The sequence below is a fragment of the Pongo abelii genome, chromosome 2 (genome assembly GCF_028885655.2).
Source record: "Pongo abelii isolate AG06213 chromosome 2, NHGRI_mPonAbe1-v2.0_pri, whole genome shotgun sequence".
Classification (NCBI taxonomy): Eukaryota; Metazoa; Chordata; class Mammalia; order Primates; family Hominidae; genus Pongo; species Pongo abelii.
This window is the reverse complement of record NC_085928.1, coordinates 182,599,359-182,620,966: the sequence shown is the minus strand read 5'-3', so window position 1 is coordinate 182,620,966 and position 21,608 is coordinate 182,599,359. Positions and strand designations below refer to the sequence as shown.

The window sequence follows — 21,608 nt, the reverse complement described above, 5'->3', positions numbered from 1 at the left end:
TCTCCTGTTTACAGAGGTAGCCTAGAGCCTGATTTTTAGTGGTGTGAAAGGAGATTGCAGTGTACAGCAAAGGACCAGCAATGTGTCTTATGAAGAGGATTTCTATTTCCACTAGGTGGCGCTGTTGGCTTAGAAATACCATGGGCTCGCCAGAGGCTTACTAGCGGGTAATCTCACTGTTGGAGGTGGAAAAGGGGAGAACTCTGTTCCTAGAAGGTTGCAATGGCATTTTCCTGAGCTATATCCCAGGTCTACAGCATTTCCTGATCTTGCCTAACAGGATTACTTCCCTAGGCTGTAAAAATTCCCACACGTTCAACACACAGAGAGTAAGAGATCGCAGACAGAGAAACCAGGAAAGAAGGAAGGTTTTGCAACAGGATAGCCGGCAGACAGCCTTGAGATTAAAGGATAGATTTGAGATTTGCTCCATACTCACCGCTCCGATGAATGAATTCCTGGCCAATGCACCAAAATGATATGGCTCCGATGACTGGAGGAACACCAGGGTCCTTGGTCTCGTGCCAGTTTAGATAAAATGACCCATATGGAGTGGTTTTTAAGGAGCAGAGAGTTTATTAGGCAAGAAGGAAGAAGGAAACAGCTCCCCCACATACAGAGACAGAGAGGGGGGAATTAGAACAAAGAGAAACTTGGTGTGTGGCAGAAAAGCGGTTGCTTATATTGGGATGCTGGAGGGGGCAATGTCTGGTTTGCATAGGGCCCAGGGGATTGGTTTGACCAGGTGTGTCATTTATGTAGCCTGCAAAACACCTGGTCCTCCCACCTTAGCCCTTTAATATGCAAATGCGGGTTGCCATGATGTTCTGAACATATGATGTTATTCGGAGGTGGCCATGACACATGGCACACACCGTGACAAGAAGAAGAAGGCAGGAGTTGCCATATTGGGTGGACAATTTCTAATAGCCGGCAGTTACATATCAAAGCTTGCCAGACTGGCCCTTCAAGTCATTTTTCTGTTAGAAAAGAAATGGCTTGGATTCCAAGAATAGGAGCAGCTCCAGTCTACAGCTCCCAGCATGAGTGACACAGAAGATGGGTGATTTCTGCATTTCCAACTGAGGCACTGGCTTCATCTCACTGGGACTTGTTGGACAGTGGGTGCAGCCCATGGAGTGTGAGCCGAAGCAGGGTGGGCCATCGCCTCACCTGGGAATCACAAGGGGTTGGGGAATTCCCTTTCCTAGCCAAAGGAAGCCATGACAGATGGTACCTGGAAAATCGGAACACTCCCACCCTAATACTGTGCTTTTCCAACGGTCTTAGCAAACGGCACACCAGGAGATTATATACTGCGCCTGGCTCAGTGGGTCCCACACCCACGGAGCCTTGCTCACTGCTAGCACAGCAGTCCAAGATCCAACTGCGAGGCAGCAGCAAGGCTGGGGGAGGGGCGTCCATCATTGCTGAGGCTCGATGAGGTAAACGAAGTGGCTGGGAAGCTCGAACTGGGTGGAGCCCACTGCAGCTCAATGAGGCCTGCCTGCCCCTGTAGACTCCACCTCTGGGGGTGGGGCATAGCTGAACAAAAGGCAGCAGAAACTTCTGCAGACTTAAATGTCCCTGTCTGACAGCTTTGAACAGAGTAGTGGTTCTCCCAGCACGGAGTTTGAGATCTGAGGACAGACAGACTGCCTCCTCAAGTGGGTCCTTGACCCCCGAGTAGCCTAACTGGGAGGCACCTCCCACTAGGGGCCGACTGACACTTCATACAGCCAGGTACCCCTCTGAGACAAAGCTTCCAGAGGAAGGATCAGGCAGCAACATTTACTGTTCTGCAGTCTTTGCTGTTCTGCAGCATCTGCTGGTGATACCCAGGCAAACAAGGTCTGGAGTGGACCTCCAGCAAACTCCAACAGGCCTGCAGCTGAGGGTCCTGACTGTTAGGAGGAAAACTAACAAACAGGAATAGCATCAACATCAACAAAAAAGACATCCACACCAAAACCCCATCTGTAGGTCACCATCATCAAAGACCAAAGGTAGATAAAACCACAAAGATGGGGAGAAACCAGAGCAGAAAAGCTGAAAATTCTAAAAATCAGAGCGCCTCATCTACACCAAAGGATCACAGCTCCTCGCCAGCAACGGAACAAAGCTGGATGGTGAATGACTTTGATGAGTTGACAGAAGTAGGCTTCAGAAAATCGGTAATGGCAAACTTATCCGAGCTAAAGGAGGATGTTTGAACCCATCACAAAGAAGCTAAAAACCTTGAAAAAAGATTAGACAAATGGCTAACTATAATAAACAGCATAGAGGAGACCTTAAATGACCTGATGGAGCTGAAAACCATGGCACGAGAACTACGTGACACATGCACAATCTTCAGTAGCCGATTCGATCAAGTGGAAGAAGGGTATCAGTGATTGAAGATCAAATGAATGAAATGAAGCAAAAGAGAAGTTTAGAGAAAAAAGAGTAAAAAGAAACAAACAAAGCCTCCAAGAAATATGGGACTATGTGAAAAGACCAAATCTACATTTGATTGGTGTACCTGAAAGTGATGGGGAGAATGGAACCAAATTGAAAAACACTCTTCAGGATATTATCCAGGAGAACTTCCCCAACCTAGCAAGGCAGGCCAACATTCAGATTCAGGGAATACAGAGAACGCCACAAAGATAGTCCTCGAGAAGAGCAACTCCAAGACACGTAATTGTCAGATTCACCAAGGTTGAAATGAAGAAAAAAATGTTAAGGGCAGCCAGAGAGAAAGATCGGGTTACCCACAAAGGGAAGCCCATCAGACTAACAGCGGATCTCTCTGCAGAAACTCCACAAGCCAGAAGAGAGTGGCGGCCAATATTCAACATTCTTAAAGATAAGAATTTTCAACCCAGAATTTCATATCCAGCCAAACTAAGCTTCATAAGTGAAGGAGAAATAAAATCCTTTACAGACAAGCAAATGCTGAGAGATTTTTGTCACCAGTAGGCCTGCCTTACAAGAGGTCCTGAAGGAAGCACTAAACATGGAAAGGAACAACCAGTACCAGCCACTGCAAAAACATGCCAAATTGTAAAGACCATCGATGCTAGGAAGAAACTGCATCAACTAATGAGCAAAATAACCAGCTAATATCATAATGAAAGGATCAAATTCACACATAAGAATATTAACCTTAAATGTAAATGGGCTAAATGCTCCAATTAAAAGACACAGACTGGCAAATCGGATAAAGAGTCAAGACCCATCATGTGCTGTATTCAGGAGACCCATCTCACATGCAGAGACACACATAAGCTCAAAATAAAGGGATGGAGGAAGATCTACCAAGCAAATGGAAAACAAAAAAAAGCAGGGGTTACAATCCTAGTCTCTGATAAAACAGACTTTAAACCAACAAAGATGAAAAGAGACAAAGAAGGCCATTTCATAATGGTAAAGGGATCAATTCAGCAAGAAATGCTAACTATCCTAAGTATATATGCACCCAATACAGGAGCACCCAGATTCATAAAGCAAGTCCTTAGAGAACTACAAAGAGACCGAGACTCCCAAACAATAATAACGGGAGACTTTAACAGCTTACTGTCAACATTAGACAGATCAACGAGACAGAAAGTTAATAAAAATATCCAGGACTTGAATTCAGCTCTAAACCAAGCAGACCTAATAGACATCTACAGAACTCTCCATCCCAAATCAACAGAATATACATTCTTCTCAGGACCACATCGCACTCATTCCAAAATTGACCACATGGTTGGAAGTAAAGCACTCCTCAGCAAATGTAAAAGAACAGAAATTATAACAAACTGTCTCTCAGACCACAGTGCAATCAAATTAGAACTCAGAATTAAGAAACTCACTCAAAACTGCTCAACTGCATGGAAACGGAACAACCTGCTCCTGAATGACTGCTGGGTAAATAAGGAAATGAAGGCAGAAATAAAGATGTTCTTTGAAACCAACGAGAACAAAGACACAACATACCAGAATCTCTGGGACACATTTAAAGCAGTGTGTAGAAGTAAATTTATAGCACTAAATGCCCACAAGAGAAAGCAGGAAAGATCTAAAATTGACACCCTAACATCACAATTAAAAGAACCAGAGAAGCAAGAGCAAACACATTCAGAAGCTAGCAGAAGGCCAGAAATAACTAAAATCAGAGCAGAACTGAAGGAGATAGAGACACAAAAAACCCTTTAAGAAATCAATGTCCAGGAGCTGGTTTTTTGAAAGGATCAACAAAATTGATAGACCGCTAGCAAGACTGATAAAGAAGAAAAGAGAGAAGAATCAAATAGATGCAATAAAAAATGATAAAGGGTATATCACCACCGATCCCACATAAATACAACCTACCATCAGAGAATACTACAAACACCTCTACGCAAATAAACTAGAAAATCTAGAAGAAATGGATAAAATCCTGGACACATACACCCTCCCAATACTAAACCAGGAAGAAGTTGAATCCCTGAATAGACCAATAACAGGTTCTGAAATTGAGGCAATAATTAATAGCCTACCAACCAAAAAAATTCCAGGGCCAGACAGATTGACAGCCGAATTCTACCAGAGGTACAAAGAGGAGCTGGTACCATTCCTTCTGAAACTATTCCAATCAGTAGAAAAAGAGGGAATCCTCCCTAACTCATTTTATGAGGCCAGCATCATCCTGATACCAACATCTGGCAGATACACAACAAAAAAAGACAGTTTTAGGCCAATATCCCTGATGAACATCGGTGCAAAAATCCTCAATAAAATACTGGCAAACCGAATCCAGCAGCACATCAAAAAGCTTATCCACCACGATCAAGTTGGCTTCATCCCTGGGATGCAAGGTTGGTCCAACATATGAAAATCAATAAACGTAATCCATCATATAAACAGAACCAAAGACAAAAACCACATGATTATCTCAATAGATGCAGAAAAGCCCTTTGACAAAATTAAACAGCCCTTCATGCTAAAAACTCTTAATAAACTAGGTATTGGTGGGACATAACTCAAAATAATAAGAGCTATTTATGATAAACCCACAGCCAATACCATACTGAATAGGCAAAAACTGGAAGCATTCCCTTTAAAAACTGGTGCAAGACAGGTATGCCCTCTCTCACCACTCCTATTCAACATAGTGTTGGAAGTTCTGGCCAGGGCAGTCAGGCAGGAGAAAGAAATACAGGGTATTCAATTAGGAAAAGAGGAAGTCAAATTGTCCCTGTTTGCATATGACATGATTGTATATTTAGAAAACCCCATCATCTCAGCCCAAAATTTCCTTAAGCTGATAAGCAACTTCAGCAGAGTCTCAGGATACAAAAATCAATGTGCAAAAATCACAAGCATTCCTGTACAGCAATAACAGACAAACAGTCAAATCATGAGTGAACTCCCATTCACAATTGCTTCAAAGAGAATAAAATACCTAGGAATCCAACCTACAAGGGATGTGAAGGACCTCTTCAAGGAGAACTACAAACCACAGCTCAACAAAATAAAAGAGGACACAAACAAATGGAAGAACATTCCATGCTCATGGATAGGAAGAATCAATATTGTGAAAATGGCCATACTGCCCAAGGTAATTTATAAATTCAATGCCATCCCCATCAAGCTACCAATGACTCTTCACGGAATTGGAAGAAAATACTTTAAAGTTCATATGGAGCCAAAAAAGAGCCCGCATTGCCAAGACAATCCTAAGCCAAAAGAACAAAGCTGGAGGCATCATGCTACCTGACTTCAAACTATACTACAAGGCTACAGTAACCAAAACAGCATGGTACTGGTACCAAAACAGAGATATAGGCCAATGGAACAGAACAAAGCCTTCAGAAATAATAGCACACATCTATAACTATCTGATCTTTGACAAACCTGACAAAAACAAGAAATGAGGAAAGGATTCCCTATTTAATAAATGGTGCTGGGAAAACTGGCTAGCCATATGTAGAAAGCTGAAAACTGGATCCCTTCCTTACACCTTATACAAAAATTAATTCAAGATGTATTAAAGACTTAAATGTGAGACCTAAAACCATAAAAACCCTAGAAGAAAACCTAGGCAATACCATTCAGGGACATAGGCATGGGCAAGGACTTCATGACTAAAACACCAAAAGCAATAGCAGCAAAAGCCAAAACAGACAAATGGGATCTAATTAAACTAAAGAGCTTCGGCACAGCAAAAGAAACTACCATCAGAGTGAACAGGCAGCCTACAGAATGGGAGAAAATTTTTACAATCTTCCCATCTGACAAAGGGCTAATATCCAGAATTTACAAAGAACTTAAACAAATTTACAAGAAAAAATCAATCCCATCAAAAAGTGGGTGAAGGATATCAACAGACACTTCTCACAATAAGACATTTATGCAGCCAACAGACACATGTAAAAATGCTCATCATCACTGGCCATCAGAGAAACGCAAATCAAAACCACAATGAGATACCATCTCACACCAGTTAGAATGGCAATCATTAAAAAGTCAGGAAACAACAGGTGCTGGAGAGGATGTGGAGAAATAGGAATGCTTTTACACTGTGGGTGGAAGTGTAAACTAGTTCAACCATGTGGAAGTCAGTGTGGCGATTCCTCAGGGATCTAGAACCAGAAATACCATTTGACCCAGCAATCCCATTACTGCGTATATACCCAAAGGATTATAAATCATGCTACTATAAAGACACATGCACACGTATGTTTATTGTGGCACTATTCACAATAGCAAAGACTTGGAACCAACCCAAATGTCCATCAATGATAGACTGGATTAAGAAAATGTGGCACATATACACCATGGAATACTGTGCCTCCATAAAAAATGATGAGTTCGTGTCCTTTGTAGGGACATGGATGAAGCTGGAAACCATCATTCTGAGCAAACTGTCGCAAGGACAGAAAACCAAACACTGCATGTTCTCACTCATAGGTGGGAATTGAACAATGAGCACACTTGGACCCAGGGTGGGGAACATCACACACTGGGGCCTGTCGTGGGCTGGTGGGAGCGGGGAGGGATAGCATTAGGAGAAATACCTAATGTAAATGACGAGTTAATGGGTGCAGCACACCAACATAGCACATATATACATATGTAACAAACTTGCACGTTGTGCACATGTACCCTAGAACTTAAAGTATTAAAAAAAAAAAAATGGTTCAGGGGTTGCTTTTATTAAAAGAAAAAGCCTTACCAAGAACTCCTCTCTATCTGCCTAAAAATTATTTTTTAATAATTCCTGTATTATTACCAGGGAAGGCTCAGGAGAGTGATGTGCTGTTGAGGAAGAGCTGAAGGAAAGGGGAATGATGGGGGTGGCTGCTTGATCCAGAGTGGTCAAACATAGAGCTATGCTGCCATAGTCACTGAGCCCAGGAAAGTTACAAATCCTTTCTGGGCCTTAGTTTCCCTTTGGGTAAATATGTGAAGCTATATGTTAATTTCAGATGTAAAATCTTATAGTTTTGTGATGTAGGTTTGAGAATAAATGTACTCATGTGCCGGGTCTGGCCCACAGACCCTGGCTGAGCAACGGATGAAAAAATGTATGCAGACACAGGTTTTTTTGCCTGGCTGCACAGCTAGGGGACCGGGCCACTCACAGACACCAAGGAGGGTGCTATAAAGAGTCAGCAGCCACAGCCCTGACAAGCTGGTGCTATAGGCATTTATTTAGTACAGATTTAATGACAAAGGCTTTGAGTCAACACATCTGGTGGGTAATTAACATGGTTGCCCCCCTGGAGAGAGCAGTCCTGTGCACAGATGGTTAAAGGCCAGGTTCCGAGGCCTAAGTAAACTAACTTAACTAGATCAATTCCTTTATACTTGCTTGTTATCTGCGTTTTGCTCTCAGGCTCCCGATAAAAGAATTTGGCTGCCTTCAGCCAAATTATCTTTCAAAGCTTTTGCAAAACCTCCCAGCCTTCCAAGAAGTTTTTTGTCTTTCTCTATAACTTCTATAATTTTTCCCACCACCCTGACCAAACTCCTACACTCATGAATGGCAATAGAGGGTGATGGTTGAGGGTTTTGGAGCCAGAATGCTTGGGTTCAAATCCATTTCACCATTTACTGCCTGAGTGACCTTGGGTGATTCACTGACCCCCTGTGGTCTGAGATTCCTTGACAATGAGAACAGTGACTGGCAGAGAGCAAATGTCAGCACACATAAGCTACTGCCCTTGACATATCCTGTAGACTATAGGAGGATTTTGGAGTTAAGCCAGTATTTTGGCAGTATGGAAACTACTTGTTTTCTGTGTTGATAGTGAAAGAAAAAATGTTTTGGAATTGGAAAGGAACAACGTTATCCTTTTTGCCCTTCCTGAGACTGAACTGCAGCCCTAGAGGTTTTTTGGAAGGAAAAAAACAAACCAAATGTTTTAGGGTGACAGGGTTAGAGTGTTGAATCCCTCTGTGAGCTCTTTTATTTCTCTGAGCTAGATTTTGTTATGGAGTGGCAGTAAGGTTCTCCTCAGGTTTGCTTTGTAGCTTGTCATAAAATTCCTGGATATTTGAGGAAACAGTTGGAAATTTTAAAATTGTGCAATCTAATGAGAGAACCCTACTATTGCATACTTATTTTGTGCTTTACAGGTTGGCTTAATAATTCCGTCCAGTACTTTGCCATGTGTAGAGGGTGCCACTGTGCTCCACGTAGAACCCTTTAGGTCCATGCATGCCCTCATGTGGGACAAAAGGTTTCCTCTACAAAAATAATGCTGAGTAAAAGAAATAAGGGAAGAGGGACAAATAGGAAAAATCCCTAGCCAGATGGAGATCCACCAAAGGCCTGGAACCTGAGCAAGTCTACGCCCTGATTTGTAGCACTTGCTGATTTCCGTGATGTAAATACTCCCACTCTGGCCAATTTCAAGCCACTGACTTAATGTCAACTTGTTACCAGAAAGAGGCCCCAATCTAGACTCCAAGAGAGGGTTCTTGCATTCTCACGCAAGAAAGAATCCGGGCAAGCCTGTAAAGTGAAAGCAAGTTTGTTAGGAAAGTGAAGAAATAAAGAATGGCTACTCAGGGGCAGAGCAGCCCCAGGGGCTGCTGGCTGCCCATTTTTATGGTTATTTCTTATGCACTAAACAAGGGTAGATTATTCATGCCTCCCCTTTTAGATTATACAGGGTAACTTCCTGACGTTGCCATGGCATTTGTAAACTGTCATGGTGCTGCTGGGAGTGTAGCAGTGAGGACCACCAGAGGTCACTCTCGTTGCCCTCTTGGTTTTGGTGGGTTTTAGCCGGCTTCTTTACTGCAACCTGTTTTATCAGCAAGGTCTCTATGACCTGTATTTCCTGCTGACCTCCTATCTCATCCTGTGACTTAGAATGCCTTAACTGTCTGGAATGCAGCCCAGTAGGTCTCAGCCTCATTTTACCCAGCCCTTATTCAAGACAGAGATGCTGTGGTTCACATACCTCTGACAAACTGACTTGCAAAATTCCTGTAAATTTATCAGTTGGTTTGTGAGACCCAGCAAGAGCTGGTTTCAGCATACCAGTGAAGGGCACTGCCAAAGAGAATAGCAGGTTAAAAAAATGAAAAATGTTAGGCAAGTTATGCTTGACTGCAAGGGGTAGGGTGGTGAGAAATGAGGTTCGAATGTAGAGTGGTACCAGACTGGAATGCCAACTTTAGATTTTTCTTTTTTTCCTGTAAGAAACAGGAAGTCAGCAGAAGTTTTTAAGTAGGCAGGTAATGTGATCAGCCTTTCAGGGTAGAAACTCTGACAGCAGTATGCAGCAAGTTACAGAGAAAGACTGTTATCTAGAATTCAAGTTAGCAGGCAAGTGCAGAAAATAATGAGCATCTTAGCCAAGGCAGCAATGAGAGCGGGGGGTGGAGCTAGGGGTAGAACTAGGTCAGAAAACGTTGGCAGGTGGAGTTACTAGGGTTTGATGAGGTGATTGGAAATCATGTGAGATAAGAAGCTGAGGACAATATTAAGATTTCTAGCTTAGAAGTTAGACTTATGGTCAGATAATTGAGAATTTATGTCGTTAATTGCTCGGGGTGGAGAAGGGAGAGTAGGCCATATTAATTTTGAGGAGCTTGTAGGCTAGATCCTGGAGATGGTTGGAAATATGTATGGAAGCTTGAGAAAGATAGATCAGGGACTAGAAATCAGTATATGAATACAGGTCATAGCCTTTGAATTTAGTAGGCTGCTGGTAAATACTTCCTATTTGCCATGATAGTACATTGGCTTGCTCAAGGAAAGAAGGCATTGTGAAGTTGAATGAAATAAAAAATGGAACTTTTGAGAACATCATCATTTAAAGGGCCAGTGGTCATGAGAGGAAGAACCAATCAATAAAAGACCAAAAAAAAAAAAAAAATTGGGGGGAGTGAGGGATGAATTGTTAGTGTGGCAAGAAAAACAAGAAACTGGAGAAGTTAAGAGGGAAGAAAGTTTCAAGAAAGCACAAGTTGTCAAATGTCTGCAGTGAGGCCAGGTAGGTCATTGGCATCGGCATTGGCATTGGCATTGGGGTCAGGGGGTCATTGGTGAGCCTAATAAGGATAGTTTCATCAGACAGGTGGGGCTGAAGCCAGATTGCAATGGGTTACCTTCAAAGAAGGCAGTCTTTGAAAAGTCAGTTTTTTTTTTTCTTTTTTTTTTGCCAGAGTCTCACTCTGTTGCCAGGCTGGAGTGCAGTGGTGCAATCTCAGCTCACTACAATCTCTGCCTCCCAGGTTCAAGCAATTTTCCTGCCTCAGCCTCCCAAGTAGCTGGGATTACAGGTGTGCATCACCACGCCAGGCTAATTTTTTCATTTTTTAGTACAGACAGGGTTTCACCATGTTGGCCAGGATGATCTCGATTTCCTGACCTCATGATGCACCCGCCTCGGCTTCCCAAAGTGCTGGGATTACAGGCCTGAGCCACCACGCCTGGCCAAAAAGTCACATCTTCTTTAGGACAAAGACAGAAATGACATCCACAGAAATCAAATTCTATTTAGAGATACATCTTCTCACTTTGCCTCCTTGCCCCCTATAAATTACCTGTTACGAATTCTCCCTTCCATCTGCTTTCCAGATCCTATGCCCTCCTTCCTCTAGGATCTCAATTCACTTAATTCTTTTTACCTCTGTAACTTTGTCTTTCTCTCTTGACAAGCTGTTTCCCAAGAAGCATGCTCAAGTCTCTCCCAACTGTTCTAGTGCCTTCTTTATCTCTACAAACAGTGAACGTAATCTGTCTGCATTTACTCTCTCTGTTTCTTCAACTCCTGCTCACTTTGCAACCCATTACAATATGGTTTTCAGCCCCATATCTTGGATGAAACTGTCCTTAATAGGTTCACCAGTGAACCCATAGCCAACACCAATGACCTACTTGGACTTTCTGCAGACATTTGACAACCTGCCTTCTTGAAATCTCTTCCCCCTTAATATCTCCAGTTTCTTGTTTCTGTTGCCACACTAATGATTTGCCCCTTTTCTCTCTTTTTCTCACTCCCTCTCTTTTTTTTTGTCTTTTATTGATTGGTTTTTCCTGTCTTGCTCACCAGCTCTTTAAGTGATGATGTTTCCGAAGCTTCCATTTTTTTATGTTATTCAACTTTACCTGAGCAAATTAACTTTCCCTCTCTGGTGGAATTTACCATGTGGCCCAAATCCTCCTAGAAATGGTGCTCAGCCCTGTCCTTTGATCAGAGTTGGGTTGGAGTAGAGATCCAGCCCTCAGCAAGTGAAGGTATGTTTTTGACCTTGTATTCTAGTTGAGAATGAGAAAGGAGACTTTGATGCCTTGCAGGTTCTCTTTCTGTCCTTACTAGGTCAGGGTGGTGGGCAAAAGACTAAAGCGTGAACACTGCCCTGTGACCAGAAACATCTGTTTGCCTTTCCCCAACCTTCTCTCCTTCTCCAGCCTTCTGGTCATGTATCAAAGGGGAAGCAGGAGGCTGGGGAAGAACCAATAGCATACTGATACTCCATACACATAAATAACTTAGCATCTGGTCAAGTTTCAACATGAACCAACTACGTGGGTACAGAGCCAGTGCACCACCAGATTTTACTGTCCGGTTCCACTGAGGCATAATGAGTACCCTTATTCCCCTTCCATCTCCTTAGGCAGAATTCTTCCCCTAGATCCTGGAATGGTTATGGAGGCAAGTTTTAAGACCTCTAGAACTGTTCTAGATTACTTCAGCTAGCCAAGACAGGGTAATTTGCAGCCCATAGGGCCCTTAACGCAATTCTGTGTGTTCCTGGATTTCCCAGCTACTTCTAAAGAGGTTTCAAGAAACTTTGTTATTTTCAGGTTACTTGAGTGAATCTGAATCTTTACTTCATTAAAACTCAATTCACTTCAGCTGGTACTGTGTCCGGGCAATCTCTTTTCTCCCCTAGGCTTGTCTTTTCTCTCCTCCTAGGCTTGGTTCCATACCTCTACTTTAAGGTCCATCTCTTAATTGAACATTAAACATTAATATTTTAATTAAATTCTCATATTTTCATGCAGATAAATAAATGTTCCATGAGATTATAGATTTTTTTCTTATAATAGGCACAATTAGAGCGAAATATAAAGAGAATTAGAAAGCTGATGGACTGAATGAAGTGACTGTAGTGGAAAAATTGGAAGTCACTGACATAGAGTACAAACCTTCGAATGTGAAGAACGAATCAGGTAGTGAGTTAGAATCGATGCTTTAACATTGGGAGATATACCTAATGCTAGATGACGAGTTGGTGGGTGCAGCGCACCAGCATGGCACATGTATACATATGTAACTTACCTGCACGTTGCGCACATGTACCATAGAGCCTAAAGTATAATAAGAATAAGAATAAGAATAAAAAAAAGAAAAATTAAGTTGTATATATTTAAAAACAAATAAATCACATTAGGAAAAAAAAAAAAAAAAAAGAATCAATGCTTTAAGTATTGATGTTGCTGGTTCATGTTGAAACTTGACCAGATGCGAAGTCATTGATGTGTATGGGGTATCAGTGTGCTGCTGGTTCTTCCCCAGCTGCCTCCTTCCCCTTCAATATGACCATACAAATAAGCTTTTTAAAGATCACTGTTGTATATCTTTTTTAACCTGCAACAATTTCAGGACTTGATAATCCATGTGGTACTAATAACAAATGTGCATGACAGGAAAAATGATAGTCTCAGCTTCCCTAGAAACATTGGAATATCTGTCACTGGGCTCACTTTTTTACGCAGTGATCTTCTGGAGCAGAGGTGTAATATCAGTGATAACTGCCTCATAAAGGGCTTCTTATGTGACAGGCACTGTTCTAGGTGCCTTAGTTTCCAGTCTTCACAACAGTCTTTTGAGGTCATGTGTATAATTACTTGCATTTTAGGGATGGGAGATTGAGGTACAGAGAGATTTGGTCATTTGCCCAGGGGCCCAGTGCTGGTAAGTGAGGGAGCTGGGATTTTAGCCCAGGTGCTCAGGCTCTGGATTCTATGCTGCAGACTTCTGTGCTGCGCATGCCTCCTTTAGATTGAACCTGTTATTGCCATGCTCCTCTTGCCTCCATTTTGCTTGTATACCTTACCTACCCATAGGTGTTTGAGTTAAAACACTTTCCAGGCCGGGCGCGGTGGCTCACGCCTGTAATGCCAGCACTTTGGGAGGCCAAGGCGGGAGGATCATGAAGTCAGGAGATCGAGACTGTCCTAGCCAGCACAGTGAAACCTTGTCTCTACTAAAAATATAAAAATTAGCTGGGTGTGGTGGTGTGTGCCTGTAATCCCACCTACTCGGGAGACTGAGGCAGGATAATCGCTTGAACCAGGGAGTTGGAGGTTGCAGTGAGCCAAGATTGTGCCATTGCACTACAGCCTGGTGAGAGAGGGAGACTCCGTCTCAAAAAAAAAAAAAAAAAAACAAAAACAGAACAACAACAACAAAAACAAACCACTTTCCAATACTTGCACCTTAGTTCCAGCCCTTTTCCTTGTTAGCCATACCTATGATGGGACATTGTCTAAGATGTAATTGAGGGCTAGACACCTTACTGGATTTCATCCCCAGACAGAGGTAATTCCTTTCTTCTCTGAGCTTGTGCAACCCTTTATCTAGGACTTTCTTACCACTTACTGCTTAGCTAACTAACATCAGCTATTCATTTGTAAGCCTTGGTTCTCCTCTATTACGCTAAGTTTCAGATGATTCTCTTTCTCCCCTACAAAGTTCTCTGCCCATAGGGTATACTTCATAATTTATATGTTGACTTAATCAACAGAGACCAACCCCATATATAAACATAACTAATTTATATATTCATAAGCAGAGCACAATTTCTGCTTGGTTTCCTTTGATTCTTGTTTGTCCTTTGATCTTCAGCCATCAGACCTGGATAGGGAGCCAGTGCGCCACTGGATTTCTTTGTCTGGTTCCACTGAGCCGTCATGAGTACCCTTTATCCCCTTCCATTCATTAGGCAGAATTCTTCCCCTAGATCCTGGAATGGTTATGTAGGCAAGTTTTAAGACCTCTGGCACTGCCCTAGCTTACTTCAGTGAAGACGGAGTAATTTACAGCCCATTAGGCCCTTAAAACTTGGCTTGCTTCTGTGTTCTCCTGGAGTTTCCCAGCTCCTTCTAAAGAGGTTTCAGGAGGGTTGGCACAGTAGCTAACACCTGTAATCCCAACACTTTGGGAGGCCAAGACAGGTGGATCACTTCAGGTCAGGAGTTCAAGACCAGCCTGGGCAACATAGTGAAACCCTGTATCTACTAAAAAAAAACACACAAAAATTAGCCAGGTGTGGTGGTGGGTGCCTGTAATCCCAGCTATCTGGGAGGCTAAGGCAGGAGAATCGCTTCAACCAGGGAGGCAAAGGTTGTAGTGAGCCAAGGTCATGCCACTGCTTTCCAGCATGGGCAATAGAGTGAGGCTCTGTCTAAAAAAAAGAAATAGAGGTTTCAGGAAACTTTGTTACTTCCAGAATGTTACGTGTGTGACTCTGAATCTGATTTCATAAGCTCAAGGAAATATAACTTGATCTATATTTTAAATCTTCATCCTTTAGGTAGGAAACTTATTCCCAGTGAGTTTAGGAATTCCCACTCATCACTATTTGCTTTTAGGTGTTGGAGGATCTTATACAGTGCTGAGGCATTGTGGTTTGGGGAAGCCATCTGGGTATCACTCATCCTCAGCCCACATCACTGTTCCACCTGATCCTTGGTGTTTGATCCTTACAGTTTGTCCTGAGATATCCTTTGTTCTTATCTGTAAGATAGTAGATCTTTCAAATCCATTAGCACTCATTTCTATTCCTGTTGGACTCTTGGGTACATATAATGGGCTGTGGAGAAAAGATAGATTGTCTTAGGTCCATCTGCAAGACATTCATGCAGACCCTGCTACATTTATGCTTTCACTGGGCATGCAGAATCATTCTGTTTTTCCCTCACCAGCTGGAGCCTGGGGCTCTAAGGCCATTTGAGGCATTATCTTTCTAGACATACCCTGCATCTACTCTTCCCTAAGGTCTTGCCTCTTTCCAGGGTTCTGTCTGGGTATGAGGCACAGGTCAGCTGCTTCAGATTCCACAGACCTATCTGGGAGTTTTTGCACCCCAGGGTTCTTTTTTCATTGGCTCCCAGATATTTATCCATACAGCCCTCATTTCCTCTGCAACATTTTCTCTTCCCCTCTTCTACCATCTAGCCTGGGAAATCACTTTCTATTCTAGGAGACTTCTTATTCATCATGTAATCTTCTAAATCAATGCCTATTTTTTAAAAGATTCTCGGCCGGGCGCGGTGGCTCGTGCCTGTAATCCCAGCATTTTGGGAGGCCGAGGCAGGTGGATCACTTGAGGCCAGGAGTTCGAAACCAGCCTGGCCAACGTGGCAAAACCCTGTCTCTACTAAAAATACAAAATGTAGCCGGGAGTGGTGGTGCATGCCTGTAATCCCAGCTACTTGGGAGGCTAAGGCACGAGAATAGCTTGAATCTGGGAGGCGGAGGTTTCAGTGAGCCGAGATCATGCCACTGCATTCCAGCCTGGGTAACAGAGTGAGACTCTAACTCAAAAAAAAAAGATTCTCCAAAAGATACAGGCTTTTAAAAATCCAAAGGAAGGAACGCACTCCTGTTTCTTTGCTTTTTTTTCTCATAGCCCTTCAAAGAAGTAACAACTATAGAAAGGTGTGGCTACTGAATTTATTTTCTGGGCAGTATGGTAGGAGGGGAGTAATGTGAAGAACTAAGGGAAAGATATTTGAGGAAAAAAAAAGGTAATATCACGAGTTTATCATTGATATCACATAGACATGCAAATGTTATCGCATACTGGATAGGGCTCAGAGCAGCTTCCATGGCCCACACTGATTTACACCAGCGTTTCTAGGGCAATTCTGTAAGTCCTGCAGCCCCTCAAGGTTTTAGAAATCCAGCTTCTGTACTGGCTCCTTAATGTCAAAGCTTCTCTTCTCTTCTCTTCTCTCTGTAAGCAAGATAATAGTACCTACCTCACAGAATAGTAGCCAGAATTCAGCAACCTACCCTAGCACTCACTGTAGGCACTCAGGCAGTGATAGCTATTATTTATAATAGTAACAAGAAAAGTAATTAACAGGTTACTGTTCATATCAATTTTCAAGTTTTCAAACAGTCTTGATATTGGCTGTAGTATAACTCTAATTTATCAACACAATTGTAAACATTAGCACAGTTTTTCTTGTAGCAGTTTTCTAAATTCTTTTTCTACTCATCTACCTACCCTTTCATATTCCTGTCTTTTACCCTGCGTAAACAAATTGTCCCCCCTTTTTTTTTTTTTTGAGGCAGTCTCACTCTGTCATCCAGGCTGGAGTGCAGTGGCACAATCTCGGCTCACTGCAACATCTGCCTCCTGGGTTCAAGTGATTCTCTTACCTCAGCCTCCCCAGTGGCTGGGATTACAGGCATGTGCTACCATGCCTAGCTACTTTTTTTTTTTTTTGAGATGGAGTCTCACTCTGTCACTTAGGCTGGAGTGCAGTGGCACAATCTCGGCTCACTGCAAGCTCCACCTCCTGGGTTCATGCCATTCTCCTGCCTCAGCCTCCCGAGTAGCTGGGACTACAGGCACCCGCCACCACGCCTGGCTAATTTTTTTTTTTTTTGTATTTTTAGTAGAGACAGGGTTTCACCATGTTAGCCAGGATGGTCTCGATCTCCTGACCTCATGATCTGCCCATCTCGGCCTCCCAAAGTGCTGGGATTACAGGCGTGAGCCACCACACCCGGCCCCAGCTAATTTTTATATTTTTAGTAGAGATGGGGTCTCACCATGTTGGCCAGGCTGGTCTCAAGCTCCCGACCTCAGGTGATCTGCCTGCCTTGGCCTCCCAAAGAGCTGAGATTATAGGCATGAGCCACTGCACCCAGCCAAATTGTCCCTTTTCTAATCAGCACTTCTACCCCCACACCACTGTGTTGCTATTGTAAACAATGCAGATGGTTGTTCAAGTATTCTGTGAATGCAAGCGAAACATAAGCTAACGTGGAGAGATGTTTCTGGAAAGGTATGAACAAATTGAGTCAAACCCGCATGTACTCAGAGCATGCGTTACATAAAGGAAACTCAAGGTGGGTTCTCTTATAAAATGTACAGTCTTCTCATATCTGTCATATAAAGACAATTCACTTGTTTTACAGCTTCATATAGTTAAAGAAACTCATATAATTTGTCTCAAGTGTTTAAGAAAGTCTTCATTTAATTAAAAAGAAAAGTACAGCTCATAATGTAACAGAGCCAGGTCCACCATTTCTTTGTTCATATTTCATTGTTTCGTGCCGGTCAAACTACTTGTCCTGTGACAAGTGGAATGGAGCTTGCATGTTCCCTATTAATTGATAATGGTGTTAACAAGGGTTTATTATATCTACTCTAGAAATTTTGGAAATACAGTGATTCTTAGCTATTCCCTGGCAGATATCAATATTCTGTAAATTAGACTAATATTTTACCACAAAACTCGAATGGTAATTGCCTTCTTCCAATTTACCAAAGAACTTAAGTTGATAGTTAGAATCGTCTGTGCGGTACATGTGTGAACACATATGTGCATGTACACATGCATAAATTAGTATCAAAGACATGAACAGTTTTAACTTGTTCAGTAAATTGGGCAGTTGATGTCAGGGCACATGTAGAAGTTGAATTTTCTTAATATTCATTTGCTCTGCTGCTGCTTATACTTTGCCAGCAAATAATATTAAAGGAATTCCTAAAATAGCTGTTCATTGTTTGATTAATTGCCTCTTGTTCTTGTTTTTCATTAACACTTGCTAATGCTGTTCTAATATAGTGCTTTCTAACTCTTTTCGTGATAGGACATATATATGTGTGTGTATATATATATGTATGTATATATAAAATATACACACACAGTTACAATGTTTATATGAGACACTGGGGTAAAGGGCTCAGGAATTTGCCCAGAGGCTGAGGCGATGAGCACACACGGACCCTCTTCAAGGTGTACCGTCGTGCCCTGTGCACAGCCTGAGAAGCTTAAGGTGCCACATTGCAGACATCATATAGTCCTGATTTCTGTTAGCAACATTGTTTCCTTGATCTTATGATCATTAATCACCAGTGTTCTGTTTCATAGTCTACAAAAGAGCACTGTTACTCTCCAGCTGTTCCCCTTCCTGATGAACTTGCGAAAGTGGAGAGAAAGAAATAAACTCAGAAGTGTCTGCTTGGTGGGTAAATTAGGTCTCTTTGCTATCTTCCTTCTGCATCCAAATAACTTTCTGCGAACACTTAATGCAGAGCTTGATACCCTGAGGGTTCAGAAGGGAAGAGACCATCAGGCAGTATGGTCTTTGCCTCATTTCTAAAAAGCTTCTGGTTATATCTGAGCTGATCTGCTTCTAAATGCCAGGGCCTCTGTTGACCATGTTTCTTTTTTCTAACACACTCCTTTCAAAAGGACAAGACACATTTAAAGATACAATTAAATATATTGAAGTTACAAAGCAGTTTAAAGAAATTAAACAGTGAGACACACTCAAATATATGTTACAAAGGAATTTAAAGAAATTAAAGTAAATAGAAAATTTCCCTCTTTTATTTGCATTGAAATAAAGTATTATTTCTTTACTCCTAGTATGTTATTGGAACTGTGATATACTTATTTAGAAAAAAAAGGTACTGAATCCTGGAATTCAAACCTAATCTTAGGTTTGAGTCCCAGAACTACCACTTATCCAGTGAAATGAACAAGCATAGTTATTTTCTAAGCCTTCTCAATAAAATGGAACTGATGACACCTGAGATCTCATGTATGAAAATATTTTGTCAACTCCAAAAGCAAAAGGTAAATACAATTGGTTTTTGTATTAAAAGGGCTCAATGAGCCCTCCAGTCCAGTGGCAGTTGCTTATAGGAATTCAGACACTCAGTTGTGAGGGCAGCTCTGGTGATGCCAAGTTGATTTGCGCCCTCCCTCTTTATTTCCTCCCTCGCCTGCAGAGTAACCTGATCCACTACCTGGGACTGAGCCATCACCTGCTGGCACTGAATTTTATCATTGTTTCTTTCGGCAAAAAAAGCGCGTGGTCTTCTGCCCAAGTGAAGGTGACCGACACGGACTTTGATGGTGTGGAAGTCAGAGTGTTTGAAGGACCTCCGAAGCCCGAAGAGCCACTGAAACGCAGCGTCGTTTATATCCACGGAGGAGGCTGGGCCTTGGCAAGTGCAAGTACGTCCTGGTCACCTTCAGATGGTTTGTTGTTGTGGTTGGCCTTGGGGGAGATGTGTAATTGAGTTTGGCTTTCTTAGTGGGAAAGAAGGGGACCATTTATCTTGGTTCCCCGGGATGGTCCCAGTTACCCCTGTTGTCCCAGCAAAATTATTACTAGTGCCCCCTTTTCACTCTCAAAAGGGTCCTGGTTTGGGTGATAAATTAAATGGTTATCCTATGTAAAGGTTTTTTGCTCGTTGGTTTGTTTATTAATTCAGGTAGACTGTTGTAAAAATATTTCCTATGATCTAAATCACAGACTAACTTATTGTGCAGTGCTGATACAGCTTTCTGCACCAAAACAAGGTGAAGTTTCACCAGGCACGCATATGGAGAATTATCTGTGCCTCTCTTGCCAACTTGTGTTTTGAAGATATATGTCTATGAAATAGACCAGGTATTCCTTAATACACATGTTAACATTTTATCTGCTTATGAAAGCAAAGGTTAAAATATAAAATATATGCAACCATTCAAAGGAAACAATCTTGCAAAGTTCAAGAATATTTTCTTTAGATTTGGATGATTTTCATGAGTAGAACACATTCAAAATGGAAGGCAGCCAAACAGAGCTGCCCAGAAGAGAGACTCCCAAGGCGGAATTCGGGGTCTCGTCTCTGCTAATAAATGATCATGGAGCTACTTCCTCATCTTCAGTCCAGAGCTTTTGGCATCCCCTTAATTTAAAAGCAGTGGCCACTTGTTTTGTTTATTTTATCATTATGTGATTTTTTTTAAAGCAACAAAGGTCAGAAGGTTTGACTTTTTCTAGTAATCTTATTCAATTCCATATCCGTTGTTTATTCTTTTATTCAGTGATTTTTTTTCACATTTTCAATAGCCGTTCATGAGTATGTAGGTTTGCCCGAGACCAAGGGGTTTGCTGGGCTGCAGATCTTTCAGTGCAAAAGCTCAAACAGTTGTGGGCAAGTCTGGACCATTGGTCAGTCTAAGGTGTGCTCGGGTGTAGAGATACAAAAATGAATAAGAAGGAGTTTCTGCCTTAAAAGAGATTGAGTCTGTAGCATTGGACGCTTGCCAGGAAAAACATTGTACTGGAGGACAGGAAGTACGGATGCCAGGAATGGGATGGATTACAAAAGTCAACCTGGCCTTTTCTGCATAATTTTGACTGATCACTTCTGCCCGAGGAAGAACTTGAGCAGGTGGAGGTAACAGGTGTCTATGTAATTCTTAAGCTTCTGATTCTAAGACTGCCTTGGAAACCCTATAAATAAGAAAATATTTGGCTCTCAGTTGGCACAATATAGATCTTAATTTACTGAGAGCAACTAAGGATTAAATTCTTACATATTAAATTGGTTCTGTTACTGCAGACTTTGGATCCTCTAAGAAATGCTAAGACTTCCTAAAATTCTAGTTTTTTATGTGTTCATTTAAAAAGAATACCATATTCTTCAAATTGATCACTTTACTGAACTGCAGCAAATGAAGTGTTAAAAGAGCAAAAATTTTTAAATTAAGTTATTATTTTTAGGCATAAGATCTCACTCTGTCACCCAGGCCAGAGTACAGTGGCACTATTACAGATCATTGTAACCTCAAACTCCTGGGCTCAAGTGATCCCCCTTCCTCAGCCTCCCAAGCAGCTGGGACTGCAGGCGTGCACCACTATGCCTGGCTAATTAAAAAAAAAATGTTTTATAGAGGCAGCATCTGGCTATGTTGCTCAGGCTGGTCTCAAACTTCTGACCTCAAGTGATCTCCTTCCTTAGCCTCCTGAAGTGCTGAGATTACAGGCATGAGCCACCACTCCCAGCCTAAAATTGCATGATTCTAAGGAAGAGACTGCTTATTTGCTGTGATTTTTTTTTCAGAAAGATATATATATTTGAAGAGCTATAAAATCAGGATTAAT

General features: G+C 42.0%; 1 protein-coding gene across 1 annotated transcript in view; it reads left to right on the top strand.

Annotated features, from left to right (window-relative positions):
• Positions 1 to 21,608, top strand: part of NCEH1 (neutral cholesterol ester hydrolase 1) — a 78,538-nt gene that overhangs the window by 41,874 nt on the left and 15,056 nt on the right. Inside the window, 1 exon segment of the mRNA NM_001132556.1 lies at positions 19,459 to 19,687. Coding sequence (NP_001126028.1) covers positions 19,459 to 19,687 — 229 coding nt within the window.